This window comes from Meleagris gallopavo, chromosome 3, assembly GCF_905368555.1.
Source record: "Meleagris gallopavo chromosome 3, MGAL_WU_HG_1.1, whole genome shotgun sequence".
In the NCBI taxonomy this organism is placed as follows: Eukaryota; Metazoa; Chordata; class Aves; order Galliformes; family Phasianidae; genus Meleagris; species Meleagris gallopavo.
The window spans coordinates 46,573,749-46,592,961 of record NC_139406.1 but is presented as its reverse complement, the minus strand read 5'-3'; the positions used below and the strand labels follow the sequence as shown (position 1 = coordinate 46,592,961).

General features: G+C 42.5%; 1 protein-coding gene and 1 long non-coding RNA gene across 3 annotated transcripts in view; both read left to right on the top strand.

The window, feature by feature from the left end:
* The first annotated feature begins 701 nt into the window (after nt 1–701).
* The window catches only part of EMILIN2 (elastin microfibril interfacer 2), a 34,971-nt gene continuing 16,459 nt past the window's right edge, over nt 702–19,213 (top strand). The window contains exons 1-4 of one of the 2 annotated variants that reach the window (XM_085220827.1): nt 702–918; nt 1,092–1,214; nt 14,146–14,321; nt 17,163–19,088. In XM_085220827.1, coding sequence (XP_085076953.1) covers nt 794–918; nt 1,092–1,214; nt 14,146–14,321; nt 17,163–19,088 — 2,350 coding nt within the window. In that variant the 5' untranslated portion in view covers nt 702–793. Of the gene's footprint in view, nt 919–1,091; nt 1,215–14,145; nt 14,344–17,162; nt 19,089–19,213 lie in introns of those variants that run through there. The other variant, XM_031552813.2, reaches the window with a different exon arrangement.
* Nucleotides 8,953–14,139, top strand: LOC146544693 (uncharacterized). The gene is made up of 3 exons (XR_014882444.1): nt 8,953–9,010; nt 10,243–10,379; nt 11,326–14,139. It is a non-coding gene; the product is annotated as an uncharacterized LOC146544693 (long non-coding RNA).

Here is a 19,213-nt window from a genome sequence, read left to right as displayed (position 1 = left end):
GGCTCTTACAGCATTCTGAGCTTAATAAAACTGGGCACATGAGGAAAAAAAAAGACCTTTGGGAAGTTACTGCTTTTCTGCTTGCTCCTTGAGCTCTTGCATCTCTTCTGAAGTAGCCAGGGCAGAAGATGCAGCATTGGATGTGCTTATTCAGTTTATTTCTGCTTATTCAAGACAAAACCTGGAAATCAGGGAGAAGTCAAAGAAGCTCATGGCATAGGCAGATGGCAAGGAGAGGGTACCTGCACTGGGCCAGTCTGGATGAGCCACTGGGCTGCACATATGATTGCCCGTGGCATCACCACAGTCACCTCGAGCGTGACAGCAGGGCCAAGCATGGAAGCAGACCCCCACACCTCCCAGGTATGCACCGCCAACTTCCCACGCCGACGTCTGCCCCTCCCGAAGGGGAGCCCCGCGCCCGAGGTTCCGGGCAGCCATTCCCACGGGGCCCCTCTCCCAGCCGGTCCCCGGGGTTCCCCCTCAGAAAGGGGGAGCGGGGCCCCCGCTGATGGCGACCGGCGCCACGCGGGGCCGGCGTCCGTCCCTCCGCCTGCTTCCTCGCTCCCCCTCGGCCGGGGAGAGGGGAACGGCGGGGGGCGGGCGGCGAGCGGGGCCGGCCGGGTCCGGCCGGGCGGGGGTGGAGGGAGCGGCGCCGGGGCCGGAGGGGCGCGGAGCCACCGCGGAGGGCGGAAACAGGGTGGGGGGGGATTTGCGTCAGTGAGGGAGCGGGCAGAGCGGCGGGGCGGGCGGACAGACGGACGGAGGTAGCCGGAGGAGAGTGACTCGCCCCATGGAGCTGTGCCCCGGGCCCGCTGCGCCCTCGGGCTGGGCGCTGCCGCTGCTCCTCGCCTTGGGCGCCGGGCTCAGCCACGCCACCCCGCACCTGCGCTACTCCCGCCCGGGCTCCCGCAGCAAGTGAGTACCCGCGGGGCAGCGCCGTGCCCGGGCGGGGTAGTCGCACAGCTTGGGGGGCCTTGCTGGCGGCGGGGTGAGCCGAGACGGGCTGGGCTGGAGTGCCGGGACGTGCGGGGCCCCTCGCGCCTCTACCGCTGCCCGGCGCTAACGCCTCGTGTCTCTTCTGCCCGCAGGAACTGGTGTGCGTACATCGTGAACAAGAACGTCAGCTGCTCGGTGCTGGACGGGACCGAGAGCTACGTCCAGGCCCAATACAAGTGCGCCTGGAACGAGTTTCCCTGCCGACCGACCCCGGTGTAAGTAGCCGAGGAGGAGGCGGCGGTGGGAGGGGAAGCGTTCAGTTGTACGAAGTCCTCCTGAAGCCTAATCACGATCCCGGCGGCAGCGATGGCCGTGCTCGGGGCTGCACCCCAAAGCGAGCACAGCCCGGGCGAGACGGCCGTCCTGCTCTAGCCTGCGGTCCCCGAGCGCGCCCCGAAGCCAGCGCTCTCTTTTATTGCAAACATAAGGCCGCTGGAACTAATTAGAGCCACATTGAATCTGTTGGTGCGTTCGCTGTGCGAACTGACCGGGATGGGGGAGCTGTGCTGGCACACCGCGCCGCGCTGCCTGCCCGGGCCCGCGGGCCGCTGCCACGGGCGGCTGGAGCCCTGCACCTGCTGGCTGCACACCTGTGTGCTGCTCCGGGTTGTACCGGGCTGTGTGCTGAGCACGGCGGGCCTGGGGCTGCTCTGCGCAGCTGGATCAGCGAGTAACAGCAAGGGAGAGCCAGGAGTGTGAGCCAGTGTGTTTGCAGCTCCTCCATCAGTTGCCCGTCCAGCAAGGAGTGCAGCCAATGCAGTGATTTGTGCAGGGCGTGATGCAAAGTTGCTTGTTTGGTTTAGCTTCTGTGATCGTGAAAAAGGGCGACAAAGCTGCGAAGGGTCTGGAGCGTTATGGGAAGCAGCTGAGGGAGCTGGGGTGGTTCAGACAGGTGGAGAGGAAGCTTAGCAGTGACCTTATTGCTCTCTACAACTGCCTCAAAGGAGGTTGTGGCAAGGTGGAAGTTGACCTCTTCTCCCAGGTAACAGCATTAGGATAAGAGGGTATGGGAGTTGCACCGAGGGAGGACCAGGTTGGATATTAGAGAAAATTTCTTCTCAGGAAGAGTGATCAGGCAGAGGTTGCGCAGGGAAGTGGTAGAGTCACCACCGCTGGAGATGTTCATGAAAGGGGTAGATGTGGCCCTGAGGGATGTGGTTAGTGAGTATGGTGAGAATGGGCCGATGGTTGGATATGATCTTAGAGGTCTTTTCCAAACTTCATGATTCTGTGATTAACTGTGAGCACACAGCCTGCAGGGTGAGCAGCACTTAGAGCTCAGCCTGCTGTGTTGAGGCTGTGGTCTCGCAGGTGGAGCAGGAAGTGGGGACAGCTGCACTGCTCTGTGGCTAATCTCTGCCAAATTCCTTTCCTCAGTTTCCCCAGTGGAAGAGCAGCAGTACTTGCACTCTCTTATTGAAAAAATGTACCTGATGAGTGCACTGTGGAACTATCTCACCTTCTCCAGAAGTCATTGGGAAGACTCCCAGATTTTGGGGGGCTCAGGCTTACACGTGGACTGAGCTGATGGCAAGGATTCTTTTAGGACAAATAACTGTTTTTGATTTTGACATGTGGGTAACTGGTTTTAATTTGACATGAGAAAGTGAGGACATGACTGATACTGCTTGGTGCCTGGTGCTACTGGAGTGAACTGTGTACGATGATGGTACTGCCTTCCTGGGGCCTGGGACAATAGATATTGGGTATTTGGCATTTGAATGCACTGCTTTTTGTTTGTTTGTTTGCTTGTTTAGAAAAATAGCTTTTCTCTTTTGGGATATATAAATACAGGAATTTGAGGCAAATAACAAAGGCAGCAGGCAGCCAAGTCACACTGTCTTGTGTAATTTCCCTTGTTTCTCTCTGGGATATTGAACTGGCCACTTTGGACTTGCGATTGAGGCTGTGTAATGGAGCGTACACTCCGTTGCACAGTCTCAGTAGTGGAGCTGAGGAGAAGTGAGGAAGGGTTACAGCTGAGCTCTGTGGACACATAAATCAGCAATCATGTAAGGAAGGAATTTCAGAGGTGGTAAATTAGCATTTTCTTAGACCATCTGCTAGTAGATGATGAAGAAAGCGCAAAGACATTGCTTCTGGCTTAGGAAATTGCTGAACCACAAACTGGTTGAACTAGTGGCAGCTTTGGCGAGAGTCAGAAAGGGAAGCCCTGCTCCAGTTGGGGACTGAACTGGATGACCTTCAGAAGTCACATCCCCTTCCAAATTACACTGTAGTTCTAAGAAATTGCACTGCCTGTCCTTCAGCTTTTCCTACGTGTCTGGTGATGGATATGTGGCTAAATGTTTGTGCTTGCCTGCTGTGGCCAATCTCATGGAACTTTTCTGTTCTTTGAGAATGGAATTAAATGCTTAGTGTATGCCTTTGTTTCCTGAATTTGACTTTTTGGTGAACGTAAGTGTAGTTTTATTCATACCCCAGGTGGCAACTGCTACCTAATTCCACATTCTTAATATAAAATATTCTAAGTACCTATTGTAGCAGCAGCCAGTGAGCACGGAAAGCAGCTGGAATGTCCTTTAAGCAGATCCTATCAAAGTCTTGAAATTTTATTGTGTACAAAACAATCTTCTCATAGGCAGTGACTTATTTTTCTGTCTGTTGCTGGTATGCTTGTTTTCTTAGCAGCAGAGTAAGAAAATAACTAATCCAATGTGTTTGAAATACATTGTTCAAATCCTGCACACCACTGTGCCCAGGAATAACTTCCTTCAGGTGGAAAGTATTGTTTAATTGAGAAGGAATAGTGATTTAAATAACAAAATATGTTTATATATGTTTGCTAGCTCAGTTCCTAGCGAGCAAATAGAATAGGACAGGAAAGAGCTATAAAAGAAACAAAGAAATGGCTATGAGGATTTTTCTGGAGTTATTCTCTTTTTTCCTTTATATGTGGGCATAGAGAAGTTAAAAATTAACTAAACAGTAGAGATTCATTGGAATAAACAACAGTCTCTGTGTAGTCTCCTTTCTGATACTCTTGATTTATCTGAGACCTCATTCTGTTACAGACGTTGGGTACAGGGAGATCCGAATCAAACAAAGAATTTACTGTATCAAAGATGTATGGGTTTTATTAGTACTTGAGCTGGGTTGTGGTCACTCAGTGGATTAGTTGAAGAGCCCTTCTGGTGTTTCGGTACAGCCCAGGTTATGCGCAGCAAGTACTTAAATAGTTCTGTGCATTTAAGGCGCTGTGAGTATTTCACTGCCTTAAGCATACAGTGTGCTCCTGAGTTCCAAGTGTTCTTCATTTCTGGGAGTGTTAGGTGTTGCAGATATGAATTACAGTCATCAGACTTTTTGTTTCAGTACAAATAGAAAGCTCTTGTGATTAAGCCTAAAAATTATTTACATGCATGAGCCCATTATGTCCATTCAAATATCATTCTACTCCTAAAATGTTAAGTGGAAGCTCAGGAAATAATTAGATTTCATTGTTCAAATGTTTTATAGATATTTGGGCTCAGTAATATGTTTCCTTACTGAACAGTTAGGGGATGCTTTGGCCGATTAAGGTGTCAGGGATAAATGTGAGTTAGTGTGGCTGCCTAAGAGATAGGAGGAGAGGGAGTACAAAGAAGAAGCAGAAGTGCCCTTTGAAGTATGTTCCCTTTGAAGTTCGGGGACTCCTGATTTATTTTATTTAGAAATGTGACTGGTGAAGGAGAGAGAAACTTTGTTATTAATGAGTCACAGGCAAGAAGGATACTTATATGAAAATATTAGTCTTGTTACGCACCAAAGAGATCTTTATGTTTGAAATTTAGCATTGTTTCATAAATAGCTGACCTCTCCCCACTTACTGTGCCGCAAATTTCCTTTCCTGGCTTTCTCATGAGTAGTTTAGAAACTCAATTAGCTTAAAAGCAAATTGTACAATCTCCTTGACTAGATTCTGCAGACTTTTGAGGGCTGTGGATCTGCTGTAATGCCCCATGTTAGAGGGGCTGGTGGAGCAGGGAGCCTGGTCAGGACTTTCAGGGACATGATTAGTGGGCAGTATCGGTGGTAGGGGTGGACAGTTGGACTAGATGATCTTAGAGGTCTTTTCCAACCTTAATGATTCTCTAATTCTGTGTTGGACATTCTCAGGTCAATGTAGCTGCTTCGGCATGGGATGTTGTTATTGGATTGACTATAACTTAGATGCTCCAGCTTCTAGCCCAGCATTTTGGGGCAAAATTGCTTTCACTAGTAAAGTTAAATTGATAATAAGCCAGCCTGTGAGGTGAACAAGGGGAATGCTTTCTGGTTTTTCATTGTTGCTCCAGAACTGGCAAGCAGGATGTCCCTGCCCGTTGAGAGCTGGAGAGTATGAGGCAGTAAATCAAACAGAAAAACTTAGACTGGGAGGAACCCCTGGAGGTCACGTAATTGCCCCCGTGACCCCCAGCTAACAGCAGAGCTAGCTTTAAAGTTGTCATGTTGCCCAGGGACTTGAAGAAAGGATGTTTATCAGATTCCCCCAATTCTGATAACAGTCCCCATTAATTCTGCGCATGTGCATATAGATAAGTGTGTGCTCAAGTGAATAATGAGTCTGGTCACTTGTCTTTAGCTTGTGGGCAGTGGATTTCATGATTTAGTGTGAGCGTCTTATCTTAATGCTAATGATCAACATGTAACAAGCAACCCTATTACTCCAGTAGATTGCACATGCTTAGAAAACTGCCAAGAAAGTTATAAATGAATCAATAGCTAAATTAGCAAACCTTTCCAAATCTCTCATTGAGCAATGTTTTCCAACTTCTTGTATTAAATAACTTTAAACAAGCCTGCTCCCACAGCAAAGTTCAGTCATTGCCAAGGGGAAGACTTAAGGCAAAAAGACTGAAGTAACTTTAGAGACTTGCTGCTGGTTTTCTGTAATCATAAATGTCAGGATAGCTGACTATGCTGATTAGTTACACTCAGCTTTAAATAACCAATATACAAGACTTATTAATAAAAATATTTTGAGAAGTGGAAATTTTCCTGCTGGCACACAGGATGTCAGACTTCCAGTTCAGTTCAGATGGCTATATTGATTTATCGTTCTCTGGCAACCTCAGAGAGTCCTGGGTGGAGCACACCAGTCCTCGTCTAGGAGCATGTAGTAAATCCACATGTAGTTTTCAATCCTTGAACAGTCCCAGTGTTGCTTTCTCTGAGAACGCTTAGTTGATGGAAATGAAGCAGTGTCAGAGCACTCAGTACCGGGCAGGATCAAGCCTAAGACATACAAGTCAGTACAGGATCAGACGCTGTGCTTGCCTCTGGCTTCTAGCAGCGCATATCTCATCGGAAAAACTTTCAGGATGCACAAGAAGTTGAGGGCTATTTCATGTTTCCCCTTGAAATATCTAGAAAAGTCTTTAGAGATTTTTTTTTTTCCTCCTTAGGTATTTTGTATGAAGCAGAATTTCTTTGTACAGGCTCCAGCTAGCTGACTGCATAGGGAGTTTAGCCTAAGGGATTCTGCATTGAAAACAGTAAGGAAACTTAAACAACTTCAGAGCATACTTCAGTTTCCTGGAGTGCTTGTTTGATAATCTTTGAGAGCCTGCTGAGCATGGTAAACTTTCCTGGCAATCTCCCTGAGCTTGAAACTGTGCATCTCTACACACTCAGTGCAACAATGACTTTCTTCTCTGTGAATTGGACAGGGGATTTTAATTTCATACATCATTCATAGTTTGTTGCTGTAATTCAGAAAGCCAGAAACTGTTCCTCAGTTCACATTAATGTAAATAATTATACTTCTTTGTGTTCTTCTGGTTTGAGAAGTATATGACCTACAGGTCTGGGGCCTCTTCTGTTTCCAAAATAACAGATTGTTAATTTTTGGGAGCTGCAGACCCACTTAAGGTCTATTTTGTCATAAATCACCCCCTGGAAAACAAAAACAAAAGGAAAAAAAAAAAAACACAACTAAAAAATATTTTGCATCATTAGAAAGTGAGCAGTTCCTGTTTTAGACATTGCTGATTATTCCTCCCCTCTTCCCACAGTTCTACGGACATTTGACCTCCTTGCTTTCAGTTCTCATCTTTCCTCTCCCCTCCAGTTCACTTTGACTTGGTGTCTTGGTAAACTATCAGCTCTCAGAGCAGATTGTGTTTTGTTGTGAAGATTGAGATCTTAGCTAATCCCACAGGCTGGCTCTTGTGTTCATAACAAGGCTGGTTATCCATTCCATATATATAATTTGTATGTTTTAATCTATTGGCAGTAGCTCACACTTAGAATTAAGCTTGTGTCTTTGGCAGTGGAAGCAAAAGGGTCACTGCTGGAGCTGCTGTTTCTCAGGGAGCTTTGTCAGAGCAGTACACTGCATTTTCACCTGGCCTTTGCACTGGTGTAAGGTGAAAAGCTTGATCCCCACTGCAGGCAGGAGCAGGTGAAGGTGTTATAAGCATAGGAACTGTTGCTGCATCCTTTTCTGTTCTGTCAATGTTGGACTTCTGCACAGTGCTGTCCTGCAAAACTCTTGGATTCTTGGGCTCTAATATCCCATTTTACTTAGTTTTTGTTTTGTTTTGTTTTGTTTCTGTAGAGTCAAAGAATCATTAGATTTGGAAGGGACTCTTAAAGGCCATGTTGTCCAAATCCCCTGCAATGAACAGGGGCCTCTACAGCTGCATCAGGTTTTTAGTAGCTTATTGTTGGTCTATCAGCATGTGGTTGACTGGCATATGTTTATCTTGTGACAAAATAGAAGGAAGTAATCATGTAAGAAGTACAGATCTCGAGAACAAAGCTGCACTTTAAACTTTACCTATAAGTTCCTTAAATACATCCTATATATTTGTTTCTCTGCTTGTAGAAGATGATGCCTGCCTGGTTTTCAGAGGTAATAATTCAGTGACATTAAGAATATTAAAATCTACACCTGAAACTTAGTTTTTGGTCATTTTTTTATTGGAGTTTAGTGGTCAGCTTATTAAAAATAAAATCCTTGGTGACTGACATATATTCCAATCTCTCTCTCCATGTATATATACATGCATATCTCACTGAGACGTATCTCTCTAAAAGACCTGTGGTCTTTTGCCTCTCTTATGTTCAAAAAAAAAAAAAAAGTTTTCTTGTAAAATTCTTTTGAATACATTGAATCAATCTCAGTACTAAGGAGAACCATGTGAAAGATTAGGTTGTAGTGAGCTGATTTTGACAGGGTGGTTCTCTGATCCTTCCCTGTCACCAGTAGATGATGGGACAGTATTCTTTAGAGGTAGAAGAAAGCAACTTTTGTCTATCTGTCCTAAAGTGCTGATGTGCTGGGAATAGAATGGGAGGGAAGGATCCAGGTCACCTGTGCCACATTCCAGCCCGCTCACAGTTTCTTCCAGACTTGAGGCAAATGCTCCTGTTGTGCTTCTCACGTGTTGTGAAGGGACAGAGACTTCACTCACAGGTCTTACGTAAAGACCTGACCGTGGCCTTTGGAGAACTTTAGCTGAGATGGCTACAGCTGGGCCAGGCACTGGGCTGGTGAAAAAGGCTCCGACCTCAGCTCCTGGTAACGCTTGTCTCATTGTTCTTTGCAATCTTGAAAAGCAAAACTGACCGCTAAAGGAAAAAAGCAAGGGTAAAGATGAGACTTTCATAAGTCTGTAAGAAGTAACTTAGTGTCTCTAAATGCCAGATCAAAATCAGTAACCATTTTTGGGTTTATTAGGATTCTTTTTAAATAGATTTTTAGCACCTAGACTTTTAAGTTAATCTGCTCCTGTCAAAATGTCTTCACCAGTTGCTCTAAATGCCTTAGGATAAATTCCAAGTGAAGACATATTCTTCTTACATTAAGCTCATCGTGGACTAGTGCAGAAAATAGCTGCCACTGCTGCTGTGTAGATTAGCAGCTGCCACTGCTGCAAGATTATAAATGAGCAAAATGCAGAGATAGGATTCAGCTCACCCTAACTTCACTTCTTTGCCTTACAGAGATACACATATGAGTATGGAAAATTAGATATCTACAGTTACGGTGACTCAAGTGCAGGTCAGTAGTGTCCAACATGCTGTTTGATTAATCTCATGGAAATAGGACTTCAGGATGAGATGCTGCCCAGTTTAGACTCAGCTGGCTGTTCTGTTCCCTTAGTGGCACTACATGCAGCTGGTGCCAATCCACACACTGTAGGCACCTGAAGTTAGGTGTCCTGAATCTCACTGTTAGTGACAATGACTAAATGTCTGCTTGGTTTCACTGGAACTGGAATTTCTGCCACCGTCTGTAGGGGCTACTAGTAGGTCCAGACTGTTGGGAAATAGAAGACGTGGGTTTATCTAATACTAGCTCAGTAGCTGTGTGGGAGTAATGAACAATTTAGGTATATTTTCAGCCGAAGCCCATTCAGCCTGCAAAATAAAAAAATACTTTTTCAAAATGTGATTGCATTTCACTTTATCTTATAGGTAAGTGATGGGTGAGGAGGAGTTGTGTGCTACGCCAGCACCCCCACTGAAGTATATTGGAGATTTGGATGGCAGGGATGTGCCAGAGCATACTAGATCATTTAGAAAGAGTGGATCTACATTCAGTAAAAGCATTAAGTAATGAAGATTAGCTATCTTATATTCAATGAGACCACAATTTGCAGGCCTCTGAAGTTATGGGACCTGTTCCAATGACTACAGAGTTCTGGACTGACCTTGAAGTTTTGTGCTCAGAATAAACATTTTATACACTGCTTATGTAGAAACATGCTGATTCTGCAGTCCCTTGCTCACAGTGAGGATGTGGTGGCAGTTATCTCCTTGCATTTCTCTAAAGATTGAATGTTAATATCTAGTTACAGAACTGAGCCATATGTTTTCCCACCAATTTCGTCCAAATGTTTCTGATTTGTTTTATCGCTGTTAGGTGACATTCCAAATATCAGTGCTAACTGCTTCCTTCTGTGGCTTAGCACCCTGAGAAAATTATAGCTCATTCCATAGTCAAAATGTCTAGCTTTCGAAGCAAACATGTATTTTTAATTAAAGCGTTTTCATAAGAAAATACTTTTCTCTCAAAGAGGAAGAGACGCTGGACATCACTGTTGCACTGTACTACTTCAGTTCAACTGTGAAATACTTAGTTACTAAAAATGGAGATGTACATTATCTGAATGTCTTGTCTCATTTCATCACCGTGTTGAATTCATGGCAAAGGTAGTAGGCATTAGTTGCTAAAACTCTGTTGTGGAAAGACTCCTAAAAACCCAGCTGTTCTTATTTTCTTTCTTACAGGGAAAAATGAGACTATTGAAATCACTCTCTGTTCATGCTTTCTAAAAGAATGACCTCATTAATATTATTTGACTTAATTCAACAAAAGGATATGATCATCATCTTTAGCTGAGGATCCTCATGAGTGGGTTATTGAGGTACAATAAATGCTGGCGGTACAAGTTTTAATCATATAAGGAAAAAAATTGCCATCTGTGAGACACTTGTAAAAATAATTGTGACTATTAACACTTACTTGAATAGCAGAAATCAACTGGAGGAACACTTAATGTGTTATTAATTTTTTAGTTATGTTCCAACGTATGCAGTCATTAAAGTGGGGCCAAAGTTCTTTAAGAGACTTAAGGAACTTTTCTGAATCTATTTGACTAAACTGCTTCCTTACATAACTGTGTAGAGATTCACATCTCTGAGATAAAATATGGGTACAAAATATTGTTAAAAGCTGTCCAATTGTGTAGAGAAGCAACATTATATTGACGTTGTCTCTTTTTCTATTCTGAGTATATTTTGTAATCCCTGATGTGAGTGTAAGTGAGCAACTTGATTGAAAGTACTGCAGATATAAATATAGACTTATTCAGTAGCTCCTGTCATTAACTATGTAGAACTGCAAATTATTTTTTGGATGTGCTCTCTATCAGAAAGTTACGTTTTGCTTTTGTTTCGTCAGAACCGTTTCCAAGAATATAATTGTGTTTGGTGCTGTTGCACTGTTAAATGCTGGCACAGCCCTGGAAGTCTGCAGCTCCCCAGCTGAAATCCACCCTGTGAGCAAAGTTCTGGATTTAAAAACCTCTTTTAACAAGTTGTATAATTTGCCCATATGAACAATATTAAGCATGATTCCTTTAGATTTTTTTCTATGTTCTTCTTTTGTATGTGATAGAGTCTTGTAATTTACTGTTAGCTGAATATTGAAGTCGTCTGAGGTGTCTGCATTGATGAACATGACTGTAGAGGAAGTATGCATAAACTTGTCTGAGCTATGATTGAAGTAACAGAAATGGTACAAGGAAAATTGTTTAATTTGAGTAATCAAATCCGTATTTTGCACTAAAGTTGTTCTTATTCCTTTTACAGAATTGTCTTTAGCTATATTCTTAAACATTCTCTATGGAAAGAAATAGGGAAATGCAACTTGGTGGTGTCTGAAGACGGTCAAAATAGTTGGATTTGCAGGAGGGATTTTGGCCCTGAAAGTATGGGAAGGAACACACACAGAGCTGTGAGCAGTTAAGTGCTTTATGGAAATCAGAGAAAAGTATGTACTACCATTTCCGGCATAGGAAAATTGATCTGGAAGTTTGAGTTTGTACTTCAGTAATGTGGTGCTTGTGAAAGAGATGGTAATGACTCTTCAACCACTTCAAACCCCTAAAGCATCTAGCTAATCCTGACACTTCTCTGCCTCTAGCAGCTGGTTCAAAGGGAGGGAGTTGTACCCAAATTCCCTAAGTGAGATGTGGTTTAACATTCAGATAAGCAAGAAGGAAAAGGAAGTTCATGGGTGGCTGGGACGTTGTCCTTTCCAGTGGTGCCCTCTACGCTGCACTCATCTATTTAATTTTTAAGCACTTGACCTTGACATGTCTGCACTTTACATTTGTAAACAGCATTCAGCAGACGTTTTCATGAACACAGTAAAAGAAATTATGAGCTTGAGACCAGCCCACAGCTGTTTCGTGTATTGCAAAGGTAAAGAAAAAAAAAAGAAAAAAGTCTGGAAACCCACTTGGAGTTAATGTTCACCAAGTCAGAATCAGAAAACCTGATAACCACAGCAGACCACCACAGCTGGGAGTGGCTGACAGACAGATTTACAGCCAGACTCACCCTTGCCTTTCTGTTAAAAGAAAAGAGAATCCAGTATGGCTCGTTAGACTGACTACTATTTGGCCCCAAAACAGTTGTGAAAAGACAACATTGTCTCTAGTCAAAGTAACTTTTTGCCCTTCAATGAGAGGTTGGAGGGTAGATAATGGCAGAACAAGGGGAAATGGTTTTAAGTTGAAGGTGGGAAGATTTAGGTTGGATATCAGGGGGAAGCTCTTTACCAGGAGAGTGGTGAGGTGCTGGAACAGGCTGCCCAGAGAGGTTGTGGATGCCCTGTCCCTGGAGGTGTTCAAGGCCTGGTTGGATGGGGCTCTGGCAGCCTGGTCTAGTATTAAGTGTGAAGGTTGGTGGCCCTGCATGTGCAGGGGAGGTGGAGATTCGTGATCCTTGAGGTCCCTTCCAATCCAAGCCATTCCATGATGCTGTGGTTATAGATGAAGCCGTAACACAAAATTAGAATACATTGTTGCAAAACTGGGGAAGAAACAAACTAGTATTTAACACTTTGAACTCCCCCGCCCCAAATTTGTGAAGCAGCTCATGAAAACACACACAGCAAATGGCTATCAGATGTAGGGCGTATTAAAATTATGTCTGTGAAGTGGGAGATGTTGCGTAAATATATATATATATATATATATATATATTTCTTTAATTATTTGCAAATGTGGTAGAAAAAGTCGTGGAGATTAACAGTTAAACTCTTTTACATTTGATACAAACTGCTTCACAGTTGGCGCAATACTTTCCATCTGATAGCTAATTACCAATCAATTTTAAACAAAAAGGGAGTTTGCATACTAATACAAGAAAACATTTAATGAAACATGGAGTCGATTCTTTGTGATAGCACAGCTGTTTCTGGTTCTGCTCTGTATTCTCTGTGTCCTAAAAGACACTCTGTATGAATGAAATCTGTTGGAGAGCTCTTGTTGAATCCTTTCCTGATGCCTTTTGTTTCTTGTACGGTATTACTGCTCTAAGGGCATCTCAGTTGGGAAACACGTCTGTCTTTAATGGAAGCAAACTGAAATAGTCTTCAAAAAAAAAAAAAATAGACCTAAAAACTGCAAGCACTATAAAATTACTTTTATTCACAGAAAGGAATTGGTATGAGGAATTGGGATAACTTTTTGTTTATATTAAAGAATGTGTTCCTGGTATACTACTCGTGTTTTATTTATTTTCCTCGTTTAGTCTGTATTTATTCCGTATTCTTTCTTTATTACATATTTACTTTTATCAATGCAAAGTGAGCTATTCCTTAAGTCGATGCAGTTTTTATAAAATAAAACAGCTTCTGAAATTTGGCTTGGGGGGATTCCATATTATATGTGCATAAGGAAAACTGTGGAAATAATCATGGTTAAAGAAAGTTGTACAATCAGAAGCAGTTTGCTATTTAATAACTTTTGAGCAAGTAATTGGGGATCCTTGAAGTTGTATGCACATAATGTGCAGGTTTGTCTGCAAGACCCTCTTGAGCTTAACTGGGACAATGAAGTGAGGAAGAGTTGCTTCCTTCATTGGTCCTTGCCTTTCTTCCGGCTCCTTCTTTCATGTCCTTATCTGACTCATGCTCTCAGTGTTTTGTCTTTTCCTGGAACAGTCTTCTTGGCTTTAACTGCCCTGTACACACAGATTATGTGGAGGAATGTTTAAGTGGTGACTATGGAGAGACAAAGCAGGCAGAAACATTTTGTGATATCAGGTTACTGCTAGAGGAGCCTCATGGGTGGGTTTGTGATGACAAGTAGTTAGAGGAGAAAAGTTTTGAATTTATAGAGTAATCCATACTCTGGCAGTCGCTGTTACTCTCAGCAGTGTCTGGTGGACCCTTCCCCCAGCACGTTATCCCACTTGCTCTGGCCGTGCTCTCCCTGAAGTGGCCTTGGTTAAGTGCAGGTAACTTTAAAACCTGGACAAAAACATTTGTTCATTTGGTGTTCCAAGAAGAAAATGAAGTGCACATGAAATGATTTTAAAGGGAAAACAGTCTTAATTTTAGGTTTGATCCGGATAACAGATTAGGTTACAAATAATTTAAAATACTCTCTGTTTTGGCAGATACCGAACAAGTTTCAGACCTCGCTACACGGTTGCATATAAGACTGTGACAGAGCTAGAATGGAGATGCTGTCCTGGGTACAAAGGTGAAGACTGCAGAGAAGGGCCGTCGGAACAGCCTAGGGCAGCTCGTCGACCCACAACACCAGCAAAAGCTATTGTGAAGAAAGGCTTGGGTAACTTATTCTTTGAGTTTTGGTATGCATGATCATGTCTGATTTCTTGCTTTTCCTCTTAATAATCGTTGTGGTTTTGATTAAACCCAACTGCTGGCAGCTACAGGATCCGTATGGAAGATGCTGTGTGGTGGGAAAATAATAGCCAGGCAACGGTAATCTTAATACAGAGAATTTCCTGAAGAATAACGGAGGGATGGGTGTGGAACACTGGCCATAAATGCCAACTGTCTGCTCGTGATTCAGGAAAATATTAAGGTTTTTTTTTTTTGTTTTTTTTTTTCTAGTTGTATGAAGAGATTTTGTGTTTGTTTGTTTGTTTCTTCAGTCTCTGGGAAGAAAGATATATTTGAGAGGAGCTGCAATTAAAACAAAAAAGAACGTACTAATTTTAATACTAGGTAATTCTTCCTAGCAGTTTCACAGTGCTTTGTTTGTTCAAGGACTTGAGCAGATTTTACAGATTTATATTAGATTACTTGCCTTAAGTAATGGGTAAGAGAATAATAAGCCTCAAATGCTGAAAAAATACCTTAAAGAATGAATTATGTTTGTATAAGATACTGTATTCTTAAAGGATAAGAGGAGTGTTCTTACTATAGTATTATGACTTTTACAATTAAGAAAAGATGATGAAAAGATGTTTCCTTCCAAAGGGCTTTTTCACAGCATCATAGGAGATTAATGTCACATACAGCACTTAATCAGATTTTCAGTGGCTTTTCTAATGTAGTTGGATGAAGTGGTTTGAATACATGGTCTTAAATTATTCCTATAGATTATATACATTCTTTAAAAATAGGCTTTTGAATATTTTAGTAGCCCACCTAAAATATTATTTCCAAAGGTTGATAATAAAACACAGCAATCTCTTTAGTAACTTGTGTGCTGCTTATATAGAGAGATTATCTTTCTGCTCCTACAAAAAATCCCCAAAAAACTGTTTCCATGAAAACATGGACCAATGTGTATGCAGTAGCTATACTCCATATGTTCATACTTCTTCAGTATTAAATTGGCCACCATGCCAGTCTTGAATATCCTTTGTGCTGTCGTTAAGCTGAAATCCAGTTTAAGAATAATTCCAATTTCGTGGCTTTCAGAACCTATCTTAATGTTGTCTTACCTTATAGCTTGGAACCAATGGTAGGATTCTTTAGTCTGAAAATTAAACTTAATTAATTGCATGCACCAATACAGACTGGGGGATGAACTGCTGGAGAGGAGCTCTGCAGAGAGGGACCTGGGCGTCCTGGTGGACGACAGGTTGGCCATGAGCCAGCAGTGTGCCCTCGTGGCCAAAAAGGCCAATGGCATTCTGGGGTGCATTAAAAAGAGCGTGTCCAGCAGGTCGAGGGAGGTGATCCTCCCCCTCTACTCTGCCCTGGTAAGGCCTCATCTGGAGTACTGTGTCCAGTTCTGGGCTCCCCAGTACAAAAAAGACAGGGATCTCTTGGAAAGAGTCCAGCGGAGGGCCACAAAGATGGTGAAGGGCCTGGAGCATCTCCCCTATGAAGAAAGGCTGAGTGAACTGGGTCTGTTTAGCCTTGAGAAAAGAAGACTGAGAGGGGACCTGATCCAGGTTTATAAATATCTGAGGTGTGGCGGCCATAGTGGTGAGGCCAGTCTCTTTTCAGTGGTACGTGGAGACAGGATGAGGGGAAACGGACATAAGCTGCAGCACAGGAAGTTTGGCACGAATGTGCGTAAGAACTTCTTCACGGTGAGGGTGACGGAGCACTGGAACAGGCAGCCCAGGGAGGTTGTGGAGTCTCCTTCTCTGGAGATATTCAAGTCTCACCTGGACGCCTACCTGTGCGACCTGGTGTAGGGAACCTGCTTTGGCAGGGGGGTTGGTCTCGATGATCTCTAGAGGTCCCTTCCAACCCCTACAATTCTGTGATTCTGTGAAACTGTTAACAATTCTTGAGTACAATATAGAGACAATTTGACAGGGGACTTTTCTTATTCTTAGCAGTTTACTTGTCATCTGAAAGAACTCTTCTGGTGCTAAGAATTCGTGTATCTGTTTTCCATGATAAAGTATATTTTCTCCTTCACTTCTGCTTCTTAACTTCATTTTACTTGTACTTGTTCCTGTAATAGAATGCTTTAACTGTGCAAAGATCTTTGAATTTTGAATTATGTGAAGGATATCGTGCAAAATCAGAGTTGGGACTATGCATGATGTTGTTATAGAGTTTGCTCCTTTGTGCATAATGACAAAAGGGTGTGTATATAAATAGTCTACTTGTACTTTTTTCGTTGAAAGAGCATAGTGCTAGTGTTACTTTAATTTTGGATATGCAGAGATCATGCATTGTTTGCTTTTTAAATATGTATCAAGTTAAGGTTAGGGTTGCATAATTTTGAAATGAGTGTGATAACAGAAGTGAAAAACTCTATCCAGTATATGCATTTGAACTCAAACTCAGCAAAATACTGGAGCACAAAGCCTCTTCATGCAAATAAGTTATTGCTACTCAAATCTTCGATGGAAATCGAAGAGCAGCACATGCTAAGTTATTGTTATAGAGGATACCATTGTTTTAAGATAATTGTGCCTAGACATATATAAATCTGTGATGTTTAATTAGTGATTTTCTGCTTGCTAATTTATTTACAAATAGTATCGTGGCAGGAATTGGTCGATGTTCTAAAACTTATAGTTTGAAATTATTTGGTAAACTACTGAAAGAACTAATAGGAAAAGGAACAAACATTGTGCATTCTAGAACATTATTTGGATTTCAGCAAAAGTACAGTCGTTTTCAGTTGACTGAATCAGACACAGCTAGGAATACTTATATAAAGACTTTGTCTGTTATTTCTTTGAAACAGATGCTGAACCAACAGAAGTGCCAGAACCTCCACCACATGAGAAGAAAATGCAGTTTTTTGAGGAAGAATTATTCAGGCTTACACGATCAGTGATAGAACTTCAGTCCTCCTTGGCACGTGTGAATGAAAACCTGAAGCTGACTGTTCAAGAAGATGCCAGTAAGATGTTGGTCACTTGGCTGAACAACCTTTATGATCGCCCAGAGCCTGATAGTGCGGTTAGTGGTGAAACAGACAGTATTCATCTGCCTGGACTCCTCAGCAATAAAGATCAGAAAGACCCTTTTCTTGATTTTGAAGTGGAAGATCTAAAGTCTGAGCTAGCTGAGGTCAAAGAGGCCTTGAAGAACAGGAATGATAAGCTGGAGGAACTGAATGGTAAAGTAAAAGGCTATGAAGGACAGTTAAAACAACTGCAGGAAGCAGCGCAGGGACCTACAATAACAATGCCTAGTGACAATATATATCGGGAATATATAGACTCAAAATTTGAGTCCCTCAGACAGGAATTGCTGGAAGGATTTGAAAAGAAAATGGCAGATCTGAAGAACTCTTGTGAATACAAACTACAGGATATCCAGCAGCAGTGTGATGACAATGAAAATAACTGTTTAGGTATAATAGATGTTATAAAAGGCAAAGAAAATGACTTGAAGAAAGAGATAAATTCTCTCCGTACTCAGATTCCATCAAACCATTCCAGTTGTTGCAAGGAGAGTGAGAGAAATGACTTGGACCAGCAGATAAAAGATTTAGACAAGAAGCTTGACAGAGTTGTGGAAGCACACAGAATCTTGAATGTGAGAATAGATAATGAAATCAGTCGATTGTCAACTCCGGATTTGGAAGACATGTTTGGTGAGAGGCTGGAGGAGCTAGATGCAAGGATGAACATCACTGAACGAAATGCTGAAGAGCACTGCTTTTATGTTGAGGAAACCCTCCGAAACACTATAGCTGTTGAGGCAGATGAACTGAGAGACTTGTTTGACCAAAAGCTACGGGCACTAGAAGATAGGCTGGGTGGCACTATTTTAGAGATGGCTAATACCACAGACCCAGATGGAATGTACATGAATCCTGTGCCTATCATGCCCACTGACACTGGGTTTGCAAATGAGCAATTTACAGCAGAGGTGAATCTCATGAAGAACAAACTGCTGTCCCTTGAACGCCTCTGTGGGCAGAAATGTCAGTCTGCACCACAAGGTATGGAGAACCTTCAGAAAGAGCTAGAAAATTGTAATAACAATTACAGTCACTTGCTTATGAAAACAGAGAACAACTCTGCTCTTCTGCAATTTTTAAACAGCTCTCTTAATGAGAAAATCAAGGGTAACCAGCGCGACAACCAGAAAATACAGAGAGATTTACGTGTACTCCGGTATAGTCTAAATGTCATGGATAAAGATGTAAAGAATATTCAAGATGGCTTGAATAGTTGCAAGGAACAACTTCTGGGAGTCAACTCTACCTGTAGAAAGACACAAAGAGGTGTCTACCGAAAAATTGATCAAATGCAGAAGACATTTGCAAATCAAACCATTCATCCTAGCGATAATTGCTGTGGTGAAGTGAGAGAGAGACTAGAACAATTAAATGACCAAATCCTGAATGATCATAGCAAGTGTAAAGAAAAGACCCACGGTATGCAGGATGGTGTTTCAGATTTTGAGAGCAGAGTCTCACGTGTTGAAAAGGTTTGTGGCAAGCTGGACTCTGTTTCGGGTAGCTTGCAGAAGATAAAAGAAGGTCTAGATAAGCACGTGAGCAGCTTATGGAACTGCATACGTGAAATGAATGGAACTATATCATCTCATTCCAAAGATATTTCTGGCCTCAAAAATTCTGTCCAGCGGTTTTATGGTCAGGTCTCCAAAATCACCACAGACATGGAAAGCATGCTGAAATCACAGTCTGACACAAGTAAGTTTTCCTGCCGTTTTATTTGCTTTTAACAGGCCTTCTTTTCTGAATCATATATAGAGTAACTAAACAAAGGAGGAAAAAATTAGTTTTACACCATTACTGCTTTGTTTTTACAGCAACTG